At 43.1% G+C, this 26,273-nt stretch overlaps 1 protein-coding gene across 1 annotated transcript in view; it reads left to right on the top strand.

Moving 5' to 3' along the window:
- Positions 1-2,450: 2,450 nt before the first annotated feature.
- Positions 2,451-26,273, top strand: part of MED13L (mediator complex subunit 13L) — a 211,017-nt gene continuing 187,194 nt past the window's right edge. The window contains exons 1-2 of the mRNA XM_026119072.2: positions 2,451-3,468; positions 24,242-24,479. Of these exons, the coding sequence (XP_025974857.2) occupies positions 3,397-3,468; positions 24,242-24,479 (310 nt within the window). The 5' untranslated portion in view covers positions 2,451-3,396. The remainder of the gene's footprint in view (positions 3,469-24,241; positions 24,480-26,273) is intronic.

Raw genomic sequence — 26,273 nt, 5'->3', positions numbered from 1 at the left:
AGAAAATCCAATGCTGCTGCTCATGTTCATTGATCAGTTTTGAAAGAGCAGCAAAAGAAAACAGGCAATAAAACGCGAATAGCCTGAGTTGGGAAACACGTTCCACCACATACCGTGGAGGATAATTATGCGTGAGCAAGTGTCACTTGTGCTTGCATACGATACCTGTGAGTGGAACGACTCCTGCTCCAAGTAACGCTATCGTCAGAAGACGGTGAGGGAGCTTTCCTAGCGTGGTACTGTGAAGTGAATGACTAGACCGTCATGATCTCCTGTGCCTATGATAACGAAAACATAATATAAAATCAAGTGACTGACAAACTACTTAAAGAGATACTATCTTTTGGGTTTTTTTTCAGTTTAAAAACAAATTGAGCTTTGCAATGCAAAGACCTGGTCAAAATGTTCTGACCAACAGCCATTCGGAAATGGTAGCAGCAACTCTTTAACTTCAAAATATTCCCCCGATGAAGGCAGCTTAATCATACAGACGTATTTTTAGTATACGAGTTCTTAACTTCTGTTAAGAATCCTGAAAAACGGCCAAGGCAGCAATACGTGAGTACATTAACATTTGTCCCCATGAAGATGGGTGTGAATCATGTGTTTGGCCCCAGCGTCTTAAGATCACGAGAAAATCGGGTGTAATTAGTAACCTGTGCTTGGACGATCTGGAATAGGGATCCTGATGGCTGGATCTGCCGTGCGGACAGTGAGCGGCGCGCGGGAGCAAGAGGAGCACGCTCCTCTGCGGTGTCTCCTCCTGGGTGGTGTTACTCGCTTTCTCTGGGGCAAGTAATAACGTGATGCTCAATTTAAAAATATTTCTAAAATAAGAAAATGTTACTTATTTCATGATAAGGGATGTCCTTTTCCTCCAGAAATAGAATGGATGCTCTTCGCAAGGCGCTCGTTGCACCCCAGGTGTTATTTAGTGACAGGATGGGTAACCCGTGCTGCGGTGTATTTACGAAGAACTGTATTGTTTTAATATGAAAAGCTGTTTTTTTAGACTTTGTTGGATAATATATGTTACTTGACACATTTACAAGCGCCAGATTGTGTTCCGTGTTTATAAGACTTGGAGCCAAAAGAGAGGGGAGGAAGATGGTCCTAAGTGCTCTGTTCTCCTGATTCAGGATGGCTTCAGGATCGGGAAGCAACTTGCATTCGCGTGGGGGACCGTGACGGCCAGGCCGAACGGCAGCAAGCCGTTCCCAGCGCGGCACCTTGCCTCCTTGCTCGGCTTCGCCCCTGACCGGTTCGGGGCCTTCGCAGCATTTTTGTGCCCCTTGATTCTCCCAGGTGAGATGAAGGAGGATCAAAGTCCCTCGCTGGGGTGACTCCAGGGTTTGTTTGGCCACCTCATTAGCTTTTTTTAATTAAAAAAAAGCAATTGTAACTAAATATGGTATTCAAATTGTGTGTGTGAAAACACCTCTCCTCCAAGACAGAGTTTCTGCCGGGAGCGACACGGAAGACGGCGAGGCCGACCGCACTCATCCGGCCGGGAGCGCACGTCCGCAGAGCGCTGGAGCCGGCGGAAATTCTCCTTTGGCCCAAATTCTACCGCTCTGTGCATGTAATTTAGCGAAATGGCCGTGATGCCTGTTTGTGCTAGAGCTCTGTTACTATGAGGTAAGTCCAGACAAACTCCATTCTGTCATTAGACTAGATGCTAATCTTTTTAATTTTTTACAAAGAAAAGTAAATTGCCAAAAAGATGCCTAAATGCGATAAAAACCGTACGGGAAGCTGCTAAGTATGGAGACAAAATTTTTTCCGCTGAATCAAACAACTGAAGATGTGTTACATTTCTGTATTAAAGTTTAAACTGAATTGCTAAACAAACAATCTTTTAACCAGTGGTTTTTGCTTTATACCCCCTGTGAAATATTCCAGTGGTTGGTGAGAAATTCAGACACGCGAGCTCTGATCTGCGTGAGCAAATCGGGCCCAAATCGAGCAAATCTGGTTAGCATCAAAGGGCCATTTCGGGCGTTAATGAAGAAAGCGCTGGCCATGAACGGTGTGTTTAAGCACAACTTCTCCTATTTGTTACCTGCTGGTCGCTGTGGCTCTCACCTTTCCTCTCCTGCAGACGGTTCTATTTCACTGGGTTTCTTTCACGTAACTTGCACGGCAGCAGCGCGCAAGGCCAGCGGGGGCGAGGGGGCTGCCGAGGCCGGAGGGGTCCCGCAGCCCGCGGCCCCCGGGGACGCGCCCCCGCCCCCCCCGCCGCCTCGGCCTCCGCCGCAGCGCGCGCCCCCGCCGCCACCCCGCTCCCGCGCGCGCCCCCGCCGCCACCCCGCTCCCGCGCGCGCCCCCGCCGCCACCCCGCTCCCGCGCGCCCCCAGCGGCCCGGCGGGCGCCGGCGCGGCGGAGGGAGGGGCCGGCGGAGGGAGCCCCCAGCGCCGGGCCCCCGCCCTCCGGCGCGCGTCACGTGGGGCGGCGGCGGCCAATGGCGAGGCGCGCCGCGCCTGGCGGCCGCCATTGCTGTCAGAGTGGCGAGAGGCAGAGGCGAGTGTGTGAGGAGGAGCGGGTGAGCGGGGCCGCTGGGCGGGCAGCGCCAGGCGGAGGGTGGCGAAGACGGGCAGGGACAGTGCTCCCGCGCCGGGCCGGGGCTGCCGCCCGCCGCCCGCGGCACCGCGGGCCCCGCACGGAGCGTAAACAAGGCGGCGGCGGCGGCGGCAGCAGCAGGAGGAGGAGGAGGAGGAGGAGGAAAACACCATCCACCCGCAGCCAGCGGCGGCAGCAGCGAGGGGCGGCCGGGCGGGGAGGGGAGGGGACACGGCCTCCGCCGGCACGCGAGACAGCGCCCCCCCGCCCGCCGCCGCCCGCCGCCCGGCCCGGCGCCCTCCCCCGCCGCCCGCCCGGCCCGTGCGCGGCAGGGCCGCCGCGGGAGCACCCGGCCCGCGCCCCCCCGCCGCCGCAGCCGCCCGCCCTCCACCGCCGCACGGCCCGGGCCGGGGGGGGCCCGGCCTGGACGCGGAAGCGGGGCCGCAGCCCGCCCCCCGCTCCCCGGCCTGGAGCTGCGCAGGAGGCCGCGGCGCCGAGCGGCCGGCCCCGCAGCGCCCCGGTAGCCCCCCGCGGGGCGCCGCCGCTGGGCCCTGAGCGGCGCTTGGCAGCGGCCGGCTGAGCAGCGGCGCGGCCTCGGCGCCCGCCCGCCGCCGCCGGGGCGCCGCCGCCGCCGTCCGTCCGTCCCCCGCCCCGCTCCGCTCCCGCCCGCCCGGCGCCCCCTGCCGGCCGCGCTGCCGCTGGCGTCGCGGCGCCGTCGCGGCCGGGGGCAGGACCGCAGCAGCGGGCTGCACCGAGGAGTCCGCGGCGCCTCGCCCTGCCCGCCGGGCCCGTCCCCCCAGACATGCCCCGCTCTGGCGGCCGGGCTCGCCGAGGATCATGACTGCGGCGGCGAACTGGGTGGCGAACGGGGCCAGCCTGGAGGACTGCCACTCCAACCTCTTCTCGCTGGTGAGTGCCGCGGCGCGGTGGCAGCTGCCGGGGGCTTTATAGCCGGGGCCCGCGGGGCCGCTCCTGCGCTGGCCCCTCCCCCGGCCCGGCTCCCCCTGTTTATTTTGCTCCTTAACGTGCTTGGCTGCGAGTGTGTGTGCCCGTGCCCGTGCCCCCCGCGCGGCTGCGGAGCGGCTGCGCCCCGCGTGTGCGACCACCTTCTCTGGTAAACAGCCCCTTCTCCCCGCCTCCCTTGGCACCCCGTGCCCTGGCGCTTTGTGCCTGCCGAGCCGCGGGGTTTCGCTCGCTTTCTCTCATGATGACAAACGCCATTTCAGCAGCAGCGCGCGGAGCGGCCCGTGTGTGTGACTGCCTCGGACTCACCTCCGGGCTCTTGTGACTGAGCGCCAGCTGTTCTTACTGCGTGCTCTCCTCTCTGCATGGATTATGCTTGGTGGATGAGAGATTAAAAAAAAAACTTAATTTTTTGTTCTCAGAAGAAAAACAGCGGCTGAAACCACAGTATGCTGGGTAGCTTGATAACGTAGGTGCTGTCATCCTCTCTGCTCGGTAATTGACAACTCTGTCCTTGGGTTGCATGGCTTGATTTTGCAGAAATTGTGGTATCAGCTGTGGCTAGCTACATGTCTGTAAGCTAAATTTAAAACAAGAAAACAATGTGTTTCTATGTTAGGGGCAATGTCACTTGGAAACATCTTGCTTTATTTTACCTGTCACCTGCAGCAACCTTATCCCTTCTGGCCGGACAACAGCCGAGCGAGTGAGAGGACTGTTAGATCACGAGCAGTCTTCTAGTGCTACCAGGGCCAATGCCTAGGGGAAGGAGGGTTTTTTTTTCCTTTTTCTTTTTCTTTTCTTTCTTTTTAAGTGCATGTTATGGTATAGTTAAAACAAAAACTTGCAATGTAAGTTTGGGGTTAAAATGAATGGAAGACTTGTGGTGGATGAAACACTCTGCCCTCCCCGGGGTTCTGTAAGAATTGGAAGTGGGTGCGTGTGTTTGGTTTTCTTTCCAATAGAAAGGAAAGGACTGTTATTGCATTTATAAGAATTAAGGAAATGAAAGTGAATTCAAAATGCAAATGATCTTTTTTTTTTTTTTTTTTTTTTTTTTGCTGTGCAGTGGCCTATCATTCTTCTGCCTCTGTTTTCTTTCATTTGTATATGTTTATTTTTATTTGGCTCGTATCTGTTAAGTATCTGGGCCATCCTCTATGCCTATACATTCTGTTAGGAAATTGGCCCAGGTATATTTCTGTGAGAATAAATAAAATTCTTATTTTGGCTTTTTATTGAACTCTTAGACATTATTTGGGCTGATGTTTATGTTTCTGTTTGTGATAGCATTTTCTGATATTTATGAGTATATAGGAATGCTGTATGTGTGGAGATAGAGGAATCCTAATGATGATTTTGGATACACTGCTCTTACAAGCTAAGAAAAATAAAACAGTAAGTGTGAGGGAAACAACCGTATCTGATTGTAAGAGCAAGATAATGGATAGTTAGTCTTTCACAAAAAAATCAAATTGTGCAGTCCGCATTAATTCAGGGAAAATTGATTAGCATGTTTCTGAGAAGCGTAACTTTTCATGTAGTTGCAATCTGCAAATCTGTCCCTTGTAAGATAATGTTGGTGTGCAATTAGCATAAATTGTAATGTTAAGTTATTGCATGATTATTGTGGTTTGGTCTATCTTTTATGTTTTTTTCACCTTACTAGGCAGAGGATATGTTGTAGAAAACTCTTAAATGGACGTGTAATATTGGTGAAATACATTCTGCAGAATTCTTTTGAAAGTGTTTTAATAATGGATCTAATCTGCAACCCTAAATCTCCCATGTAATTTTGCAGGAACTAACCATACCTGTAAGGTGGTGCTATGTATGAAACTATTATAGTTTTATTGTTTTCTGGCTCTAATTGCAAAAAATAACTGACAATATAGTATTTTATATGAGCATATATATACAAACACAGTAACTATTAGGATGATTTATTTCCTGTTCCATTAGTATTCATTAGGCCATATGTGTCAGGGAAGGTCTCAATGCATTGAAAAGGGAAATACTGCCTGGAAATATCTGGCCGAGAGCATTGACCCTTTAAACTCAAATTGTCATATTCATTTCAAAATTTACAATGTGTTAAAGCTACAGTAGGCTGGATTACTAATTAAAGAAGCTCTTGCTAATTACTTTTTCAATGCAACAGAACAAAAACACACACAAGCTAATCAACTGTTAATGGGAAATCATTCATTCTTTAGGAATGAGGTGGATTACAAAGCTGCGTTAAACCCATTCTGCCATTAGAACTGACTGTTAAATTTTTATCTCAGGCTTTGTTTTGGGTCTGAGTCAAAAAGTAATGTTCTTGACTGCAGAATTACACTTCTGAAACAGTTATAATCTACTGTGATTCTCCTTATCTATTTCTAAGTAGTATTTCTTCCCACAAACATTCGTTTTGTTTAAGAAGGAACAATATCCTCAAAGCCCGGAGAAGCCAGAGCTCTGTTGTGGCATCTGGGATTGCTTGCTGTAGCGGATTTGAGTTTGTTTAGCACTTCATGATTTTAAGCTTATTTATTCTGTCAGTTGTAGACAGTGTGTAGAGAGGCGATAGATAGACACCGCTGTTTCTTCTGCATCTTTTGACGTGAAATATTTTCTAAAAGTACATAGCTTTCTAGTAACTGATTCTCTCCTGTCAGTGAGGTTAAGAACATATGGTGGTTTTTAGCTTAAACTATTTCATGTGAGGGGAAGGTATAGCCAAAGGTTAAGGTTTTAAAGTTAGCTTTCAATATGCAGATGCTGAATGTGATCTTAGCCTTAAGTAGTTGCAGTTTCATGAGACATCACCCCGGTGGGTGATCGGCTGCCTTGTGTGTTGTTTTGTAATGCAGCAGGAATCCAGTGCCATCCTAGAAAATGGGTTAATGTTTGTGTGCTCTGTCAAGCAAGAAACCTAGAACTTTGCGCTAAATGTGAAGTATTTTTAAGTAAGATGATACAGTAAAGTGTCACTTTCTACAACGGTCATCAGAATACATCTCAGATGAACTTTTGTTTTTATATTGTCATACAGTTGACTAGTAGGCTTGCGCAGTAAAAATAGGCTTTCTGTCTGAAGTTGCTTTATTTTCAGCACAGCAGCAGAAGAAACTGTATTTATATTTATCCTAACTTTATTTTTGCAATAGTCAAAATGTCTGCTCCTGCTTCTGAAAAAAAAATCTTTTTATTAAAACAGTATTTAATAAGCTATTGTTAAAGGCTGGTTTATTCAAATGCTAATTAAGAGTTGGCTAGTACTTATTTAGAGAGAAAATATTCTGAGGTAACATGCTCTGTATTAAAACTTTATGCCAAGCTAGCAAAGAGTCTTCCTGTGAATAATCTTTAGTCATAAAAGCAGTCTTACTGAAATTAATTTGATTTTTCCTGTGAGTAAGGGTAAATGATGTGATGGTGAAGGCTTGCATGAAGTAAGAAGATGTTTCCTCAGCTGGCTGCCTTAGCTGCCGTCATGGAGCACAGGGAAGACGAGCTCTGAAGATGGGGCTGAAGTTCCATAACGTTTCATAGAATAGAATTGGGAAAAAGTTCAGCAAAGGGTGTCAAGAATGACCACAATTTTGGAGTAGCTTTCATGTGATGGAAGATTAGATAGCCTACGAGTAGAAGTCCTCAGCCAGGACTCAAGGTGACTGTGTGGTTGGAATGTGATAGAGGCTTAAAAATCTTTAATGTGAAGGCAGTGACTGGGTGACAAATAACTCCTTCTCCCTTTCGATAAAGGTAGTAGTGGCTGTCCTGTAAAGCTAATGGGAGGCTAGTTCAAAACAAAAGCTGTTTCTATATGCAGTAATGTGAAGTCAGTCTGTGCCACAGGATCGTGGAGATGTTAAAAACAGAAATGGGCTCTTAAAACAACTGGCAAATTCATAGAAGAATTCATTAAAGAGTATTTGACATGGAAGTCTTGCCTTGTTTTTAGGGGCTTCCCAAAGATAGATAGCCTGTTTTCTTTAGGAGAGCATGTATGGTAAGCACAAAACTTAGATCTGTGTTTGGTAAAAGACATGATTATGACTGTAATGCTTCCTGTTTTGGCATACCCCAAATCACCGTGTCGTGGTGGTTTATATGGGACATCACAGAATCCTGTACATTCGGGGTATTCATTTCAAGGAAGTCTTACTGAAATCCACTGTAGGAAAGGCCAGGGTAGTAGATTTTCCTTCCAGTTAATGTTCAGAGGCAAATTCACAAAATCTGATGGTCACTGCTGCTGTTCTTTTTTTCAGTTTGCAAACAATAGCAGAAGTTGTTGACTGAGACCAGTGGTTTTTGTTGCCATTTTCATAATGAAACTGAAAGGAGTCAAGGAAATCTGAGATGACATTTGAATTATTTTCTTAAAGGCTTCTCGTGCTCTCAGAAAGTGGAGGTTAGGAATGCAGACATTGCTGGTGAGGTCTTCTTTGGTGCTGCAGAATTGTCAGTAAAAGACTTTATAGTAAATGGTTGATTACCCAGCCAAATCTGTGAGTGGTAGTAGCAAATTAACCAGTAGTAGTTCTTGCTTATTTTATTAGCATAAATGCAGCGCTCCAAGCGGTAGGCTGTTGTTTTGGCATGCAGTGTGTTGCATCGCTGCATCTACATCGATGCATCTACATCATAGATATCTTTCTCACTTAGAATTCTGTGTAGGTTTCAATGTACATATATTTTTTTTAAGAAATAGAACTAAAACTTCTCAAATTCTCCAGAAGTATTTGAGCCTTTTAATTATGTTCATCCTGAATTTTATTGGGTAGCAAGATAGAAGTAGAAAAGTTGCATTAGATAGTTTGCTCACTTTCTGCTAATAAAAGATTGTTTCAAGTTTTAAGTATCTTCAATGATAGGCTTTTATTGTGTCCTGTCAGAGTGTATTTAGCAGTTTAATGGGTATCTGCCAGGGTATCAGATTAAAGAAAGTGGACCTAGGTTTGCAAAGAGATTGGGACATAGCAATGTTCAATACACTTAGTTTGCCCGGCTTTGGGAGTGGAATTAGTGAATCGGTGTTAGGTAACTAACCTTTCCTGAATATTGCGTAAGGAAAATTAGGTGCGTAGGAGTGACATTTGCAGTTCAGGACAACGTGTGCAGAAGAATCCCAAGCTAGCCAGTAGGAAATACCTGAATGAGGTTTTCTTGACGTCTTGAGTATCTTCTGAGTGTACATGTCTACTAGGGCTATGAATCCTCGTCCAACAACTGCGTTTCACTTCTTGATGACAGAGCAAGCCCATTGGTGATGGGCTATTGTGAATATTAGGATGATTAAGAAAATACTTAAGTATTAGATGGGTGTTTAAAAAAAATAATCTAGTTACCCAGGAATTTTTTGTTTGTGTCTAAGAATCTTAATTAGCACTTGCTATAATGCCAGCTGCAACTACAGAATATTTCTGGATTTTTCAATGTAATTTGTACACAATTGATACAACCCTGGTTCTCTAAAACATTTTTGAACTTGATTTTCCCTTCTGCTTCTGAGAGCACTTCCTCATGTGAAGCAGATTAAAGAGGAAACTCTTTAGTCTTATCTGTAGACCTTTCTTGTTTTTTTTCTTCTTGACAGTGTAATTATTTTGGAAAAAAATCTATAGAACCTGAAGGTCTTGAACTAAAGGGAAAAAATGTGGTGTACTATATCTACTGAATGTGTTAACTTGATGATCTTGGGTTGCTAGCTGAAGAAAGAATTTTTATCAGTGTTTTTATTTTTAATCTCTGAGCATTCACAAATGTTATGCCTGGATAAACATATGTGTGTGCAGATACTCTGCTTTTTAAATGCCTAAAAATATCAGTGCTACTGGAATATCATACTTAGTGATAAGTTGAACGTTTATGCTTAGTTGATGAGGCTTTTTGATTGCTAGAGAATTCCTAACCTTTATCTCCACTTTTCCGTGATCGCTGTAGAGAATATGCCACTATCTGCCTGTCTCTCGGTTGTGGTCCACCGTTTACCTTCTTAGTTATGGCAGCATCCTTTTATCCGGGTTTGGCTGAAGCATCCCTGCCCACATCAAGAGCGCTGCTACAGTTTTACTCTCCCATCCTGTCACTTGACCCGTGTTGCGCCTCTGTTTGCGTTCTGTCATCGTCTTGCCCTCGCTGTTGCGTTGCCTCTCAGTTGCATAATTTCACTTCCAAGGCCTCCGTGGCCTATACCTTCTCTGCCTTTTATTTTTTATTCAGCACTGTGAGATTGACTCCTAACAGAAGCCAGTATAATGAAACTATAAATTAGTACCTTTTGTTTTTTCTAGCTGTTGCTCCCTATTTGAGAAGGGTTACCAGCTAACACCCGCAGACCTTCTACGTTACTCTCCTGCAAAGCCTTCCTCTGAACTCATTTTGGGATGCCTGCAGATGACTCAGCGCTGAGCAGGCAGTTGGTCTTTTGAGACTGTCTTTTAGGCTGGCAGGAATAGCTTTATATTCTTTCAAGTCTGTGTGTATCCATTTACTGTTTTCTGTTCTGTGGGCAGGTTGTGCATTTCTTTGTGTAGAGTGTAGCACAGTGGGATTTAGGGCTTGATGGTGCTATGGTAACACAAATACTATTAAAGAAATACTGCTCTGATTAGAAGCATGCTCATTTTAGTAATATGCTGCCAGTTATAAAAGTACACAAGTGCTTTCCATGGCTCAGTCCTCCTTTATCTGGAGTGCGTATTTGCATGTGGGCATCCTTCTTCCTCAGCCCAAGCTTTTATATTGCTTTCACTTTAAACATTAGGTATTGCTTTAAAAATAACTCTTCTTTCCCCTGGTTCCCTGACACCAACTGGTAGTTTCAAAGAGAAACCAGCCAATAAAAATACCCTGCTGTACCAGACATCAAAATACTACTAAAATGCTGTGTTAGATTCCCTCTGCACACAGTTGTGAAGTACATACCACCGGGAAAAAAAAGGCCTGTGATACAAAGAATGACAGCTTGCATCGTTTCCTACTGAGACTTCGGCTAGTTACGTAATTTTGCATTAGTATGATTGCTATGCTGTGGAATGAGAATGACAGGTGAACATAAACCACTTTGATGCCTTATAGGAAGTTTAGCTTTTCAGGCTGTAGTTTCTTAGCATTTTACTCAGTAAGATGTGTGGTGGGGTTTTTTTTGTTTTTTTTGTTTTTTTTTTTTTTGGTATCTCGCAGATGTAAAAGGTGTAAGCAGTGTTTCCTTTGGATTGTTCAAGGGATTTTGCTAAATTTTTAAGCAAAGCTTTCAGTTGAATATATGGGAATGTAGTACAGTATCAGAGCAAATCACAGTGTTCTCCAAGTATGAGCATGAAGTTTTGCATGTATTATTTTTAGATTCCTGGGTTTATGGGAGCAGTTTAACTTGTAATTTGAAAACAACCCCCCCCCCCCCAAAAAAAGGGCAACTACAAATAGTTAGATAAAACAGTTGGTAACTGTCCTTTTGAATAATAAACATATCCTCTGCTTTAGTTAATGCTGGAAAATCTCTCTCCTTTCTTATTGCTAAATAAAACTTTAAATAATTTGTTTGAGCTACATGAACTATCCCTTATGCTATTTTCTTCCCTTAACCCAAATACCTTGTAGGTGTTTGGCCTTTCTGTGTATTTGTTGTTGTTGTTGATCTCCTGGCTCTCACTTCCTACCTTAGTCTATTGAGCAGTTAAGCCATGTTATTTCTCATTGAGTCATTTGTGGTTTAATTCACTCTACAGAGCAGGATTGCAGTAGTGCGTATGGAAATATGACTCGAGCTTTTAGTGGCTTTCTCTCTTGATTCTTTGAAACAGGAAATTTTATTGTAAGTAGCTGTTTTATATTGTGCTTGTTGGTAATATTTACATTTATGACTAACACAGATGAGGTCAAACATACACGAGGCATTGTCCCCTTCCAAAGGAATGTACTTTCTCGGGCTGGCTGTACCCCTCATTCCCGTCTTCCCCAAAGGTTTGGCAGTGGCAGGGACTGAAGGTAGATCAAAGATGCTGTGTAACCACAGCTCATGTCTCAGAGAAGGAAATCTAATGTTTCTTCAGTAAAACTTAATTTAGTTTACCCTTTAGTTTTAAAAGAGCTATGCTGTGGTCGGTGCCTTTTTGTTGCCTATTCTTACATCATTGCCAGTAAAAGACAGTATTTTGTGAGAACGGTGGATAGAAAACGAAAGTTAGGCAAAACCTGTATGCCAGTGACCAGGAACTTGCAACCTTCGGGTTTTTGATGATATGTTCAACAAGTTTAACACATAAGTATAAGAATGTGTCGTTTTGTGACTATATAAAACGACGGATCTTTTCTTTAGTTGGAGTCTCTGGTTTATTAGGAGGTTTCAAATCTAGTGCAGTATGTCTGCATTCTCTTGCTGTCAGTTTTTAATGACTCTCGGTTCATATATGTCCACTGTGTTACTGGATTTAAAGCTAGTTCTGGCCAAGTTATGAAATCCATTCTAGGAACATTTCGTATATTGGCTATGTCAAATACTTTTACACAAACAAGTAATTTCTTTGGCGACAGGGTAGGTTAATTGGTTAAATTAGCTTATTCTGCATTTGCTTCTTTCATTTGTAGCCCAGTATTTCTGGTTATTTCATTTTACGTGTGTATTTGAATAAAATTTCGAGTTCCTGAATCTTCAGAATTTCCTTCCGATAGGAGATACTGGATTCTTGTGTTTGCGGGAATGATAGTAAGAAGGCTGGCAAAATGAATCTACATGTAGTGGACTAATGTGCTTCTTTCTCTATTAAGAGATTCATATGAAAGAATTCTTGAGAGTTTTTTGTTCTCTCTCTCTCTTTTTCTTTTTTTTCCCTTTTGAGGGCTAAGGGGTTTTGGCAGACTGCCTAACAATTTGAGCTTTATTTGATGTCACTGTTCAAGACAATGTTGATGCTGAAGAACCAAGGCTGTCTGGTTGTATTTCTATACAGTTGCTACCATCCTGGCTTGGAGCTAGGAATCTGCGCCAGGGCTGACGCGGGCAGACAGTGTGGTTTGCTTTGCAGGTCGGTGATGGAAACATGCATAAAATGACTGTGTGAACTGTTCTTGGTATTCACTAAGTAATTCTGCTTAGATGTGGTATACAAAAATGTTCTAGTTTTGAGCTTTTAGAAACCGTTTTTTCTTGTGTAAGGGAAGAAAAGGATCTGCATTCTTTACCCCTCTATCCCAAATTTTATTTGCTTGGACTGTTCCCTCCCCCTCCTGTTACCCTTCCCTTATTTTCGTTCTTTTTTTGTTCTTTTTTTTCTTCTGCCCATATGTCAGAACACTTGGTTTTGTGAAGCATTTAATAGTCCATTGTATGATTTTAATGTTTGAAGTTTCCATCCTTCTTCAGTTAAAAAACAAAACAAAAAAAAAACCAAAAAAAAAAGAGAGAGGGGAGAGAGAAAATTCCTTCATTTGGTTGGGAAATTGCTTAAAATTTAGCTCTCCATTGTCGTTGACATGTCTTTTGTCTGTTTTTCGTGAGTTGGACTGCTTCCTTTTTGTAAGAGAGGATCTTGGATTATTTGGAAGATGGGTAGTTACTTAGTTCTGATTCTGCCTTGTCAAAGAGAACTTGCAGGCCTAATCATTCACTCGTCCACCCCTTGGAGGGAGGGAAGGGTTTCTTTGACCAGTGGGTTACACATTTGTTTGCTTTTTGTTTGTTTGCTTTTGTGTGGCTATCTGAAATGGCTGAAGTGTGCAGTGTTAGTTTTTATTATTTTTTGGCATCAGTCTACTGAGAAGTTAAGATGTGAAGGATGATCTTTTCTAACAAAATTGGCTGGAGTGTTGTGGAACTGTGTGGTTGGTGCCTTGTAGCCTGCTCGGTAAAACAGTGGCCAGAACCTGACCTGTGGAAATCACGTTCTTGGGGAGAAGTTGCCACAAGTCATCTTTAAGTGCAAGAAACACAAAGGGAGACTTCTAAAGGCTGTCATAGGAATTGAATTACGGGTTAATAGCTACCTAAACCTAGGGTTTGTTGAAATGAAAATAATTTATTATATTCCTTCTGTCTGTTGTCTTGGAGAAGGCATTTTGCTTCCAGATATTATATCTTTCACTGGTATACCTGTATTTATTTATTCATGCTCAATTCTGACACAGGTAAACTTCATTCCGTTCCTTCCCCTCTTCCTCTTAAAAACACCCAAAACAAAACAAAGAACACCACTGTCCATTTTTAAATATTTTTGTCTGTCTTTAGTTTATGGGGTATATATGTTTGCCATGCACAGAGATGGGCCTTGGCTAGCAGCATGCCCTGGAAGCTAGATTCCTACCTATTCAGTACCTCTCCTGCTGTTTAGGCTGGCTTCCGAGTTCCCCTTTCTCATCCATGTGGGTGAGAGCCTAGCATGACGACCTCCTATTTCGTGTGTCTTCAGCGGTGTGCAGTCTGGTTAGGATGAGTGCGAGCAAGTGCACACAGCTGTGTGGATTTCAATCACATGGTTACCTCGGAAGATGTTGCTGTCATCTCTCAATTTTCTTATATTTTTGTATCTTGCATATTTCTGACTTGAAAGCATCATTTCAAGTAATGGGCCTTTGGCCTCCAGCCACGCTTATCTTGTCATCGTTTTACGTCTCTATCTGATGAACTTAGTTACAGCCTTTACGGTGGAAGAGAACTGACAGACCAGGCACCAGTAAGGAGCAGGGCACTAGGTACTGAGATTTGCTGAAGCAGTTAGGTGGCTGAAGATTTGGTAGCCAGAGCAGCTCACTGAAGTAGAAGGGTGTTGATGTGACCCAGAGGTCTGCTCTCAACAAATCTTTTTTTTTTTTCTTTCTTTCTCTCTGTCTCTTTTTTATAGTGAAATCTTGTAAGAGCTCCTGGAGTTGGTCCTGAATGGCTGTTAGTGCTCTACTGATGAACTTTGGTACTGATTCAAGGAGGGCAGGTCTGAGAGTTGTTTTGAGGGTGATCCTTAAAGCAGTTCCTCGCTATTTGACTGATATTTCAAAGATGACAGTACTGTAGCTGATGAAATAGCATTGCGTAGCACAGGAATGCTTTTGCTGGACTAGCACAGAAGTCCTTCAACCAGGGCTGTGTCTCAGTGGAGGCCAGTTGTTTCTTGGTCTGCTGGATTTAATGATAAGTAGTGTTGGTACTTATTAAATTAATAACTGATTTATTTTAAATGGAAGTATTCTATATTACATTGCTTTTTGCAATGTGTCCTAAAGGACGTGACGTAGAGGCTTGCCGCAGCCATTCAGTGCGGTGCCTCAGTGTTTCCAGGAGAAAAGCAGAGGATCCAAAAAATCTGTCCCAAAAGTCCCCCCCAAATAGGTGGGCAGTAGTGGTTACCTGGAGAAGAATATAGGAATAGGTCAGGCGTATAGTAATAGTTCTCTTGAGTCATCTCACAGGCTCTAGGTATATTTGGTTGAGAAGTTTCTTAAACTAGACAGATATTTGATAGGTATTTCTTTAAAACAAGACCTAAATTTTCACATTTGCAGCCTTCTGACACAAGAAGTTCAGTAGATTTGTGTTGTGTGATGAACCATTTAATTCTGTTTTGAATCTGCCTTCTGCTAATTTCGATGGAAATGTAAAAAACTGACCACTTTTTATAACCCTTTTTTTCTTTTAAGTGGTTATTTACCTGTAGCAGTGCTTTGGCTCTTTGGTTACTCAGCTTCTTTAAGAGATCATCTCAAGTGCTTGTTAGAAATCCACGTATACTTTATCCATCAAGTCTTCCATTTCTACATGCTTTCTCACTCCAGTGCAAGTTTACTTCAAGAAATTCTGGATTACAGCTGTCTGAGCTATTGGACTCCAGAAAGATACTGAATATTTCTCTTTCGGTATGTCAGTGTGTGCTCATCCTACTTCCTTCTGCTGCACTTTCTTTCATTTTAACATTTAATCCTAAAATTTTGTTACTCTTGGGATACATATCAGCAATTTGGGCCTTCGTATGAGATTGCTCTTTCCTTTTTGCTTACTGCTCAAAACTTTTGTTGGTAGCTTCTACATCTGCCAGAGCTATGGAAACTAGAACATTAATACTAGAGCCCTCTTATATTTTCCACTGGGAAAGATGATACTTAGTTGCCATCTTAAATTCCTTATGGGACTAGTGGCTTGTTTTAGAAAAACAGGTCAGACTAGTCTTCCTGGCTGCCTCCTGTGCCGCATACACAGAAACACATTTCCATCTATAAGAGGATAAAAATCACATTTCTGTCACTGGTGTTTGTTTTTTAGACTAACAAGTTGCACTGTTTTTTCTTGTGGCTCTTAATAATGGTTATGTGTAGACTAAAATATTTTACTTGATCTGGTCTTTGATACCGTGATGTCACATTTCAGAAGTTCCCAGGTGCAGAACTCCATTGGAAAGACTTCTGATAATAGTATCTTGGTTATGGCCAGGTTCTTCACCGAGACTTGGCAAAGCACCGTAGGATAACAGGTGACATACAAATGCCCTCACGCTGTTGCTCATCATACACAGCTCTGAAATAGTAGCATTTCGGTAATTCGTCATTTGGGTGATGAGCGCACGGAGGAAGAGGGGAGCCAGTTCTGGAGTGAAGAGCTTTCTCCCGCAGGAAGCAGTTGCGGGTACGTAGTTGCACTGGTGCCCACTGATGTGCTCAGTTTCTGGAGCCACCAAGAACAAATGAGCAACAAAGTAGTTTTTTCCATCCTTCTTTCTAAAATGGTTGTTAGCGGCTGTCCTTGTCCTCTTTCTAGACGCTTGGCAGTGCACTTCAGTAAGGAGAAGAATAAAGTCGAATGTGTCATTCTGCTGTTGATCAGTCGCATATTAAGGGTTTTATTAAAAAGGATGGTACTCGGCTCAGCTGACTGTTCAGCTGTTTAAAGCATTAAGCATAGTGCAGTTTTTCTGTTGGCTGTGGGAGGGCCATTTCAGTATTGGATTTCTCAAATGTATTCTTGATTATTTTATTTTTATTTTTGTTCTTGAATTCGAAATATAAAAAGTTTTGATATAGAACTTGAATTATGCAGTTATTTTAGTGCTTTTATCCCAGTCACTTTTGCTTAACAGAAATGTCATTTTGAACTTAAGACAGAGCTAGTTCATATTATGGTATGACCTTTCTTCGTGGCTCCCTGGTTCCTCCCTTTCTAAGGGGGCAGAAGGGGTAAGTGCTGGGGGAAAGGAACACAAACCATTCTGGTTTTGGCCAGTGGATAGGACGGAGGGGAATGGTACTGTGTAGTCTAGTAAATGATCTGATTTCAGGAGACTACAGATGGCTGAGGATGATTTTTTTTTATTATTATTATTTTTTTCTAAATCAGAACAGTTAGAGACCCAGGAATAAAAGGTAGGAGGGGGCGGCTGTGTGCAGCTGCTTGGTGGTACTTCGGTCTTACTGTGGAAAGCTGTGCCATCCAAGAGGATATCTTGCTGTGATTATAGAAAGAAGGAATTTGCTTCATAGCTGTAGTTTTTAGTCAAGCACTCTCCTCTGTTCCTTTGTATATTTTTCATACTTTTTTTCCTTTGTTCTTCCTATTCACTGGACAGGGACTTAGGCAGATGTTACTAAATAATTTATTTTAGTGGGAGTGGGGGGCAAGAGTTGTTGTTCAGTGTGGTGGTGTTTCCCTCCTCCCCCCCTTCATAAGCACACGTCTTTGCAGAGTATTTTTCAGCCTTCTGCCTGTCCATCCTTTTGTCCTTCCTTTAGTGAGGTGTATCAACATCACATACATTTTATCTGGTATTTAAATTGCTTGAGTAGATGTGTGAAATGATATTTTGTTGCTCTGTGAGGATGATGTAGTGAAACAGAACACTGTAACCAAAGCAGATGGTGCTAATCTTGAATCTGTCTGCAAGATCTTATAGCATTTAATTAAAATGGTGGTGTAATTCCCATGACACCTTTAACTACTGTTTAAATTCTTGGGCTATGAACTGAGGGCTTTCTTATGCAGATCTTTACTCCTGTAAGTAGTCCCTAGTATGAGTCTCAAGTGGCTTCAGAGTTACTACTTGAATGAAGTTCCCCGAGATCAGACTCAGTAAAATTGGCAAATATATATATGCGTTCAAAATTTGAACGCATATAAATTCAAGACTAAAGATACTTAGCAACTCCTGCTCCCTACACAGAATTAAACAAAAATTAGAGTTTTTTTTTTTAAGATTGCGTCCAGCTTCAGAGGCTAGAAAATAGAGAATTTTAAGGTACCCTGCACAATTTAACATATTTCCCTTGTGTGCAGGGTGTATGATGTGGTCTGTAATCATACAATTATATAATACCTTTTTTCACATGACTGTTTTATCATTTATATTTGGGGTGAACTCTGAGTGAAGGAGCTGCTATCCAATATTCCTCTTTATCTCCCTACAGTGCACAACCCATTCTGGTTCTGCATACTGTCTGCGTTTTTCACTGACTATGAAGCTTACTGGGTTTCATTAAGTTTTCTTTATTGGCGTTTATAACTGTATGAGTTGTTATAAACAGTAGTGAATGCTTTCATAGCTGCTTTGTGAAAATGTGTCATCATTTAAAGATAGTGTGCTATAGATAGCTTGTTAATTTTTATGTTCCCCTCAGTTAATTGAAACCTGCTTTTACAAGTATGTGACTTAACAATGATGATTTCTTGCATTGTTTGCTTATCTTAAGAGAACTAGAGAAACTGATCTTTGAAGCACTATGAAGACAATTTTTTTTGAATACCAGTTTCCTGCCCAAAAGGTTGCTAAGTATTTTTGTACTTTTTTTTTTTTTCCGGATGGGAGAAATATGACACGGTTGTTTGAGTCATTTTATCCTTCTCAAGTCTTCAAGAAAGACAGGGCTGGAGCTGAGTGCCATGGTGATATCTAGTTCTTTTGCTTGAAGACCCTCCAAGCTTTTTCTGTAGCTCTTTGCCTCCTTTTCTGTATAACCTTCCTTTTGTGGGGGTGAGCTGATTTTCCATACTCCAGGGCCTGGAGCCTCCTTGGCTTTTCCCATCCTTCCGTACTATGTGAAGCAAGAAAAATAATATTTGACTACATTAAAAAACAATGACTAAATTTACATAGAGAAGATTTACATGTGCGGAAATCACTCTGCTTTATGCTCGGTGTGGCCAAGTACAAATATTTCTCAAGCTCCAGATGTTCTGCTCTATCTGCCTTCTCGTATAATCTCTGCAAGGGACTCTCTTCTGGAGAAGCTACTTCAGAATCTGCCTCTGGATTTCCTGTACAACATATAGTCCAAAGCGCGTTTCATGGAGCTGAGCAAAAAAGAGGAGGTGGATGATCTATTCTGTTTGTGTCCCATCTGTGAGGGCTGCGGAAGAGGAAAATAGTCACAGTGGCTACACAGCACTAATTAAATCTTCAGGGTTGCTGGTAGCAAGCCAGAACCAAGTTGTGCCGTGTGAAACGTTGCTGGGGAATTGCGACTTTTAGCAGCCTAAACTCTGCCAACCTGAATGGAGTTGTATGAGAGCTGCAAAAGACCCTGCCTGCCCGTCTAGTATTCTGATTTAAGCTGGGGTGGCAGGGGGGGACATAGCTTAGGTTTTTATCTCTGCTGGGGATTTACAGCTCTCAGTTCTGTCCTGGAGTTGAAATGGCTGGGGTCCGCAGCTGGCGCGGATGGCGTGGAGGTGTTGTCTCTATTTAATGTAGCAGACAGTTGGTTGTAAGAGAGTGAGGGCACTGTTCCCTTGCTTCCTCTCTCTTCTACTTGCTTGTATGTGGGAGATACCAGGGGTTCGAATGCTCCTAGTTCATTCGTTTGAGGCCGTTTCACCCCACTGAGTGTAACGGTTAAAATAGTCACCTAGGAGGAAGGAAACCCGCGTTCTCATTCCTCTTTGAAAGACTGTTGGTGCTATTCTTTCTCTGTCCATATTTCTGGATGAAAGTGTTGGCATGATGGTGTTTTCATTAATACCTATTTCTTGGATATGTTTTGAGTGCATTCAAATGCCTACCTGGAATTTTAGGTCTGAACGCTTGCACCGTGTGCACTGATAGCAGGTTTTGGTTATGTCAAAAACGGATCTTTTAGTGTCTTGAGGAATTTTACTGCAGAATCCTGTCAGAAAATGTGGGTGTTATGTTAGTCCTAGAGATTTGCGGTTTATGGGTGGTGGTGGTGGTTTTTGTTATGTTTTGTTTTGTTCCCTCCTAGGCTCGGTCCAGTGCCTTTAGAGCAGGCTTCTTATAGATACCTTACGCTGTGTCTACTGCCAGTTACCTGAGTTAAAAAAGGAAAAAAAAAAAAAAAATCTTCTGTCTGGGAAGTTGAACCCTTCACAGCACACTCCTCGAAAACATATGTTCCTTTATAAACCAAATCAAGAAGTCTCTTGTGTAATGCATGATTTACTGACAGTGTTGGTGAGCTGTAAGTATTTAAGTTCATCCTTTGTTGTGCCTTTTAGTGTTGTTAGTACGTTGTAGCAACCATAACAAGCCAATGCTAAGCATGTGGGAAAAGATGCAAGAAACACAATAGATTACATCACCTGGCAAGGCTTTTGCTTTATTCTGTGCTCGTTTCTAATCAGCTGTGTGAGAAGCGGCATGTTCACAGTTCTGTCCTCTGCTCTTCGGCTTTGTGGGTACTCCAGGCTGCTCTAAACCAGCAGTACCCTCCCCTGGCCAGCTTCACTCGCCTCTGGCTTACTGGTACAAGTATTCCTGGGGATGTTTAATGAAACAGGCTTTGGGACTGATCTGAGTAGAGAGAAAAATGGCTTGATAAAATGATTTTTGGTCAGATCTGTGCATATGGCAGCACTGCCGTGAAGCAGAGGCAGTGCTAAGGCTGGGAATGGAGGACTGAGGCAGGGCAGCCAGGGCAGGATTGCTTTTGGTAGCAGTGCTTGCTCGTGCTCGTCTGAGGCATGTGTTGAACAACGGTCTGTGTGTGCAGTTTAATGGTCTGTTTTATCTGATTGGAGCTGTCAGTGAAAGGGGAGATCCTCCTCCGCTGCCTCTCTCGGCTGTCTTCCCCTCCCACCCCGGTTCAGCTGGTGAACTGATTCATTCACCCAGTGGTTGTGTGCTCGCTAGAGCTGCTGCCAGCCGGGGAGCTGGAGATGCGGCTGGCGATGAGGAAGAGGCTGCCGTTTTGGTATATAGTGCTGATTAAGTGTAAATGAAACCACTTTTAGTTTTTTATTATGGTCACCTGAACCACAGGCCATTGGCTGCCTTGTTTGTAAAACCCTGCCACAAATTGAGGACTTTTAGAATTAGTGGGTTTTTTTTGTCTTTTTTTTTAGTGGAGGAATTAAAAACCTGGGTGTAGGTGCAGGTAGTCTCCTGATAGTACATAAGGGTTTTCTGCAAAACCTTGCAGAGGCGCAGAGTGGATGCAGGCATTCCTGTTCATGTGTCTGGTGCAAGCCATCCGGGTACTTCTGGATTCAGATCTTCTTTTGAATTTGCTCAACTAGTTTTAATTAATTTATGGCAAAATCTACAAGCTCTGTGGGCTTGGTATTTCTGCTTACCTATTAAAGCTTTAGACAGAAATGGACATATCCAAATAAATGCAATGCAGTGACAACTCTGCCATTTTGACCAGGAAACAGCGTGTGAGACGGTATTTTCTGCAGCTGTGAAGTCCCAAACCCCCAGTGCTCGCCCTCTCTTCGTAGGAGGCATTTTCTATGTGGGTGGCCACCGGCGTTCCCAGTTAGCCCTAGTACTTAGTCATTCCTCGCAGTCTGTAGAAGTAGTCCAGAAGTTTGTTAGAGTGAATTTAAACTGGATCCAGATCTGATGGTTTCTGTATGCTTTTCTTGACTATATGACTTCTGTAATGTGGATGGAATGCGATGGGCTGATACCTCTGAGCTACCAGAAAGCTGGAAGAGCTCATCTGCAGGGAATGGCAGGAGATAACTACTTCAGAGTAAAAGTTATTCTGTATTGGTGCCTCAGACAGCTGGTCTCTGGTTAGTGCTGTGTTGGTCAGGTGAGTGGTACTCTCCTGTAAATTTTTTTTTGTTGTTGTTTTTTGGGTTTTTGCCTTCCAAGTTTGTAATATGTTTCTAGTGGATTATGACATGTAAGCACTTAGCACAGTTTCTTCTCGTGTTGTTCATGCTGGCTAATGCTACCTTATCTCTGATGTTTTGTGATTTGCAGTCATACTTATTAGACTATTACAGAATCCTCTGCATGTTCCTTTTCTAAACTGTAGCTGGAGGTCTGTACAGAACAGATTTCATGGATGCTTAGGAGAAGCAGCTACTTTCTCACAGAGTATTAAGTAATAGGTGAGGTATTCCAGCACTACACAACACCCTGCTGTGAAAAATACTACTTGTTCTTCCCTTTCCCCTCTTCCTCCTGCTCTTTTTGCATCAGGAGCATGGCATATACGCTGTGCATCTCCACGTTGGTCTTGAGTGTCTTTCTCAATTTGGTATTCTTTGGTTCCCCAACGCTCTGAATGGGTGATCATCATTTCTGCCTGAGCGAAAACGCAGTCGTGCTGGCTGTAGAGAGTCTCCAGCACGGGAATCCAGTGCTTCCAGCAGTTTCACGGTGGCTGGTATCCCGCTAACAGGCTGCGGGCCGGAAGCCTCGTTCCTATGGTGTGGAGGTGAAGGCGACTGGTTGTTGAGGGCTGTGCAAAAGATACAAACAGCTTCACTGCGGTTGAGTGTTTTGTTGGACTTTCCCCGTCGTAGCGAAGGAGAGTTGCTGTGTTCCTGTAAGCCCAGTTTTGGGGGAAGTCGTTCTTGAGGCGTATTTGCGGGAGCTCCAGTCGTGCAGCAGAACCTTGCTGTGCTGGGTAATGTACAGACAGAACAAGGTGAAACTGTTTTAGAGGATATATTTATAAGATCAAAGAAATACAAGTATTTTTTGTCTGTATTATTGACCTGATGAGTGTCACCTTTGGCTTCTTGGCAGTTAACTAGCTAGCTTTGCAACAAGTAGCACCCTACTTCTGTGTTTTTGCAGCAAGGGGGATTTTTTAAAGAGGGATAATGAAGTAAGTTTGTGGACTTGAAGAGGGAGATCTTTCTATGTATGAAATATAACACGGGTTTTGGAAGGAGTAGTGTAGGCTAGTAGGTTAAACTTCCTTGGCCAGATGATTAAAATGGGAGGAAGATGTGATTTGTTTAGGAGCAGAATTTGACCCTCTTCATTGTTCACATTCTCTATACTTACTGTCCACAGAAATGAGAGGAAGACTTACTGTTTAAATACAGCTTAATTTACTACTCTTTTGCTTCGAGCGTGTTTCTACAGCTAGTCTTTCCGCTGTTGCGTCCTTCCTCTTCTCTCGGACAGTGACTTTTCTTCTCAGAGGTGCAGTGAGCTGTGCTTGAGTTCTGCCGCTCACCGCTGTGCCCCGGCTGGCTCCTGCTGCAGGAACACCGGAGCCGAGCGCACCGGCCGTTTGCGAGCGGCAGAGCGAAGGTGTGAACACTCGAAATCAGGTCGGGAGGTAACAACAGCAGCGAGAATGCGGTAGCTCGGGTTAGAAACTAGAATACAAGCCCGTCGTGGACACTGTATATATATATTTACCACTGTTGTTTTTGATAACATTGGCCAGGCTAGCTAGATGAAAAGTCATTTGAGTACTTGCACTTGTGCCCAGGGCCGGCTCCCAGGGCCAGTGGCAGGAAGCAGGAGCAGTCACAGGCACAAGCTGGGAGTTGAGGAGAAGCGGGGAACCAGGCAGCAGACGGGAGCGGAGAGGAAGAGGGTGATGGGCAGGGTAATAGATTAAAAAAAAAAAATACATACATACATACATACATACATACATATATACATACATATATATATAGCAATCTGGGAATTTCTGAGACAAAAGGAGACAGACTGTGACAGCTGTGACACTTGGCTATTTAAAAAGGAAAGAAAAAGGTTTAGGACCATTGCTGTGCAGACCTGGTTCTAGCTACCAGCTCTGCCAGGTTTGAGTACTCCAGCTCCTCCCTGCCTGGCAGTTGTGTGTTCCTGTGCTGTGCAGCGAAACACCTGCACGCTTCCCCGTCTGGGGGGGAAATCTTCCCCCAAAGTCTGCAGAGCCACTTTCCTGTTCTTTTTCTTCTTTCTTGATGGTTAATAACAGAATTCTGTCTGGTCAAGAAGAAGTAAATGGCAGCTGCCCCTTAATGCTTCTATTCATTTGAAGAAAATGAAAATAAAAAGCACATGTGGTTAACCTGTAACATCACAGTCTGAAGCCATTTCTTCCTGCCGTTTTCCTTAGGTCACATGTTTTCTCATGTCCTGGAACAATTTCTGTTTGTGACTTTTAAGTTGTGAACTTTCTGGGCAGATGCTGAACTGAGCTGTGTACTATCCAGCATGCAGGGACCAGGGCTTATTCCTTTTTTTAAATCTGTTGGATGCTACCATAGGATAAAAAATAGGGTTGGAAACTGTAGTAACTCAGCTGGATGTGAGTCTGGTTATGGTGAAAAGCCTAGAAGCAGGGGGTAAGCTATGTTTGTACTCCATACTGTTTCTAAAATTACTTTGCTTCCTCCTTAGGAAAGGAGAAAATACAGGAATTGGAGTGTGGTGTGTGTGTGGTTGTTTGTTTGTTTGTTTGTTTTTAACTTTTGGCTGCTTAAAGCTGATTTCTGTGAATTAAAATGAATGACTAAAATGAAACAAACCAATCCTAGGAATGTAACTTAATTTTTAAATCAAGTGATTTAGATTTTTGTTTTTTTTTTTTTTTTTTCCTTTTCTAGGCTGAACTTACCGGCATCAAATGGCGTAGGTACAATTTTGAAGGTCATGGGGACTGTGGCCCTATCATTTCAGCCCCAGCACAGGATGATCCAATTCTGCTCAGCTTCATCCGCTGCTTGCAAGCCAATTTGCTTTGTGTGTGGCGTCGTGACGTCAAACCGGATTGTAAGGAGCTATGGATATTCTGGTGGGGAGATGAACCAAATCTAGTAGATGTGATCCATCGTGAACTGCACAGTAAGTTGTTCTGTTTCTTCTCTTCTTAATTTTTTTTTCTGTCTCCAGTGAAAAAAGGACTCCTGTCATTAAGGGATTTAACTTGCTTCCATATTTGATTTTGTTACAATTTGTGTGTTGAGACCTAAAGGGGAAAAAAAAAAAGCTTGTAAATTCGGCTTTTCAGGTGCAAGTGACTTGCAGATGTATTGCTAAACAGAAATTGAAATGAACTTGAGAGACCTATCCAGGATCATTCCACAGATCTTTGTGGAATCTCAGATGTACAGGAAAATTTGAGTAAATTCTTGTTTAAAGAATTAAAAAAAAAAATCTGGCATAAGACAATAGTTGATTGAACAAAAACATCTGTCCTATAAAGTGAACTTAAATCCATGGCAGCACAGCTGCATCAGTGGTGTTCTGCAAGGTCAGAATTTGCCATGTTGGTCTTGCTACAGGATTTGAGCCTAAAGAAAGACGAGATGCAACAAGTGAGTATAATAAAAATTAGGGAGGAAAGGGAGAGGCAGGGCGAAGGTGACAGCGATAACTTTACATGACTGTACACTTAATGCACCTTGATTGTTCTCAGTGTCTCTACACTATGTATCCTTAAAATGATTGAACAAAAATAACTTTACCTGATGTGATCCCTACTGTTTTTCACTATATCCACCATATGAATCTTTCTTTTTGATGATGTAGTGTGGCTATGAGGAGACCTAGCTTGCCTGAGAACTTTAACTTTTAAACTGTATTTTACCAGGCTGCTTAAATACTTCTGTTTTACCTCTCTTGTCTGGAAGAGCAACAACAAAAGTTCACCAATCCTGGAATTAAACAAACAAACATAAAAACAGAATGAGGTTAATAGCATCAAGGATCAGTTTCTTGGGTTTTGTAATAAATTTTTGGTGTGGTAGCCTTTAGTACCTTCTGGTTGCTGGGTGATAAAAATGTTTATACCAGTTGAAATATGTACCATATTGTATTTGTCCAGTGTGCGTAACTGTCCTGCGTCTTATCCTCCCCGCCCCTGACCCCCTGTATTGTTTTGGGTCTGGCTTATGGTATGTTTGTTTCCTCATTCATTATCCTTTTCTAATCACCTATCTTCAGACCCTTACAAATTTTCATATTTTCACGAGTACCAGATTCTTGATTTGGTAGTATAACCTATGAAATCACAGAGAGGAAACGTTTTCTGTGCATCTTCAGGCGTATTTCGTGCAGGTAGCTGTGTGATCATGTATAATTGAAGAGATGGCTCAGAAGTGCTGCAGCAAGCCATTCCACTGATGTTAATTTTTTATGAGGCACCTGTTTTGAATGAAGGCATGGGTAATATTTCTACTAACCCAGCAAAGCTTTAATAATATATGCTTTTCTCTTTGTGAAATATAGCTTATTTAATATTTCAAATGCAGTATATGGGACTTAAGTGTCTTTTTATTATGGCGTTGCAGGTTGTAGCTTCTGCTTGTGTTGTAAATTGATGTAGGTTGTTTATATCTGATATTTGGTTACAATCCTATAATGCTACTTCCAGAGATAATGGTCTATTGAAACATTTAATGTATGAAAAGCTGAACCTGCTTGGGTATAGTATGGGACAGAATAGAGCAAATAAAGAATAGCCTGACTTTGGTGCAGGATCAATAATACTTTGGTCTGGTCCAAAATTTTATGAAGTATCCAGGCTGGAGCCGTCAGCACAATAATTTTTCAGTGAGATTAAACGTTAAAATCGTCTGCTGCAAACACTGTTTTGAAAGTGTCAGCAGCAGCAGTGCGATATCGATGAAAATAGCC

Source organism: Dromaius novaehollandiae, chromosome 17 (assembly GCF_036370855.1).
Source record: "Dromaius novaehollandiae isolate bDroNov1 chromosome 17, bDroNov1.hap1, whole genome shotgun sequence".
Classification (NCBI taxonomy): Eukaryota; Metazoa; Chordata; class Aves; order Casuariiformes; family Dromaiidae; genus Dromaius; species Dromaius novaehollandiae.
The sequence above is the reverse complement of the archived record's forward strand: the minus strand, read 5'-3'. Positions and strand labels throughout refer to the sequence as shown.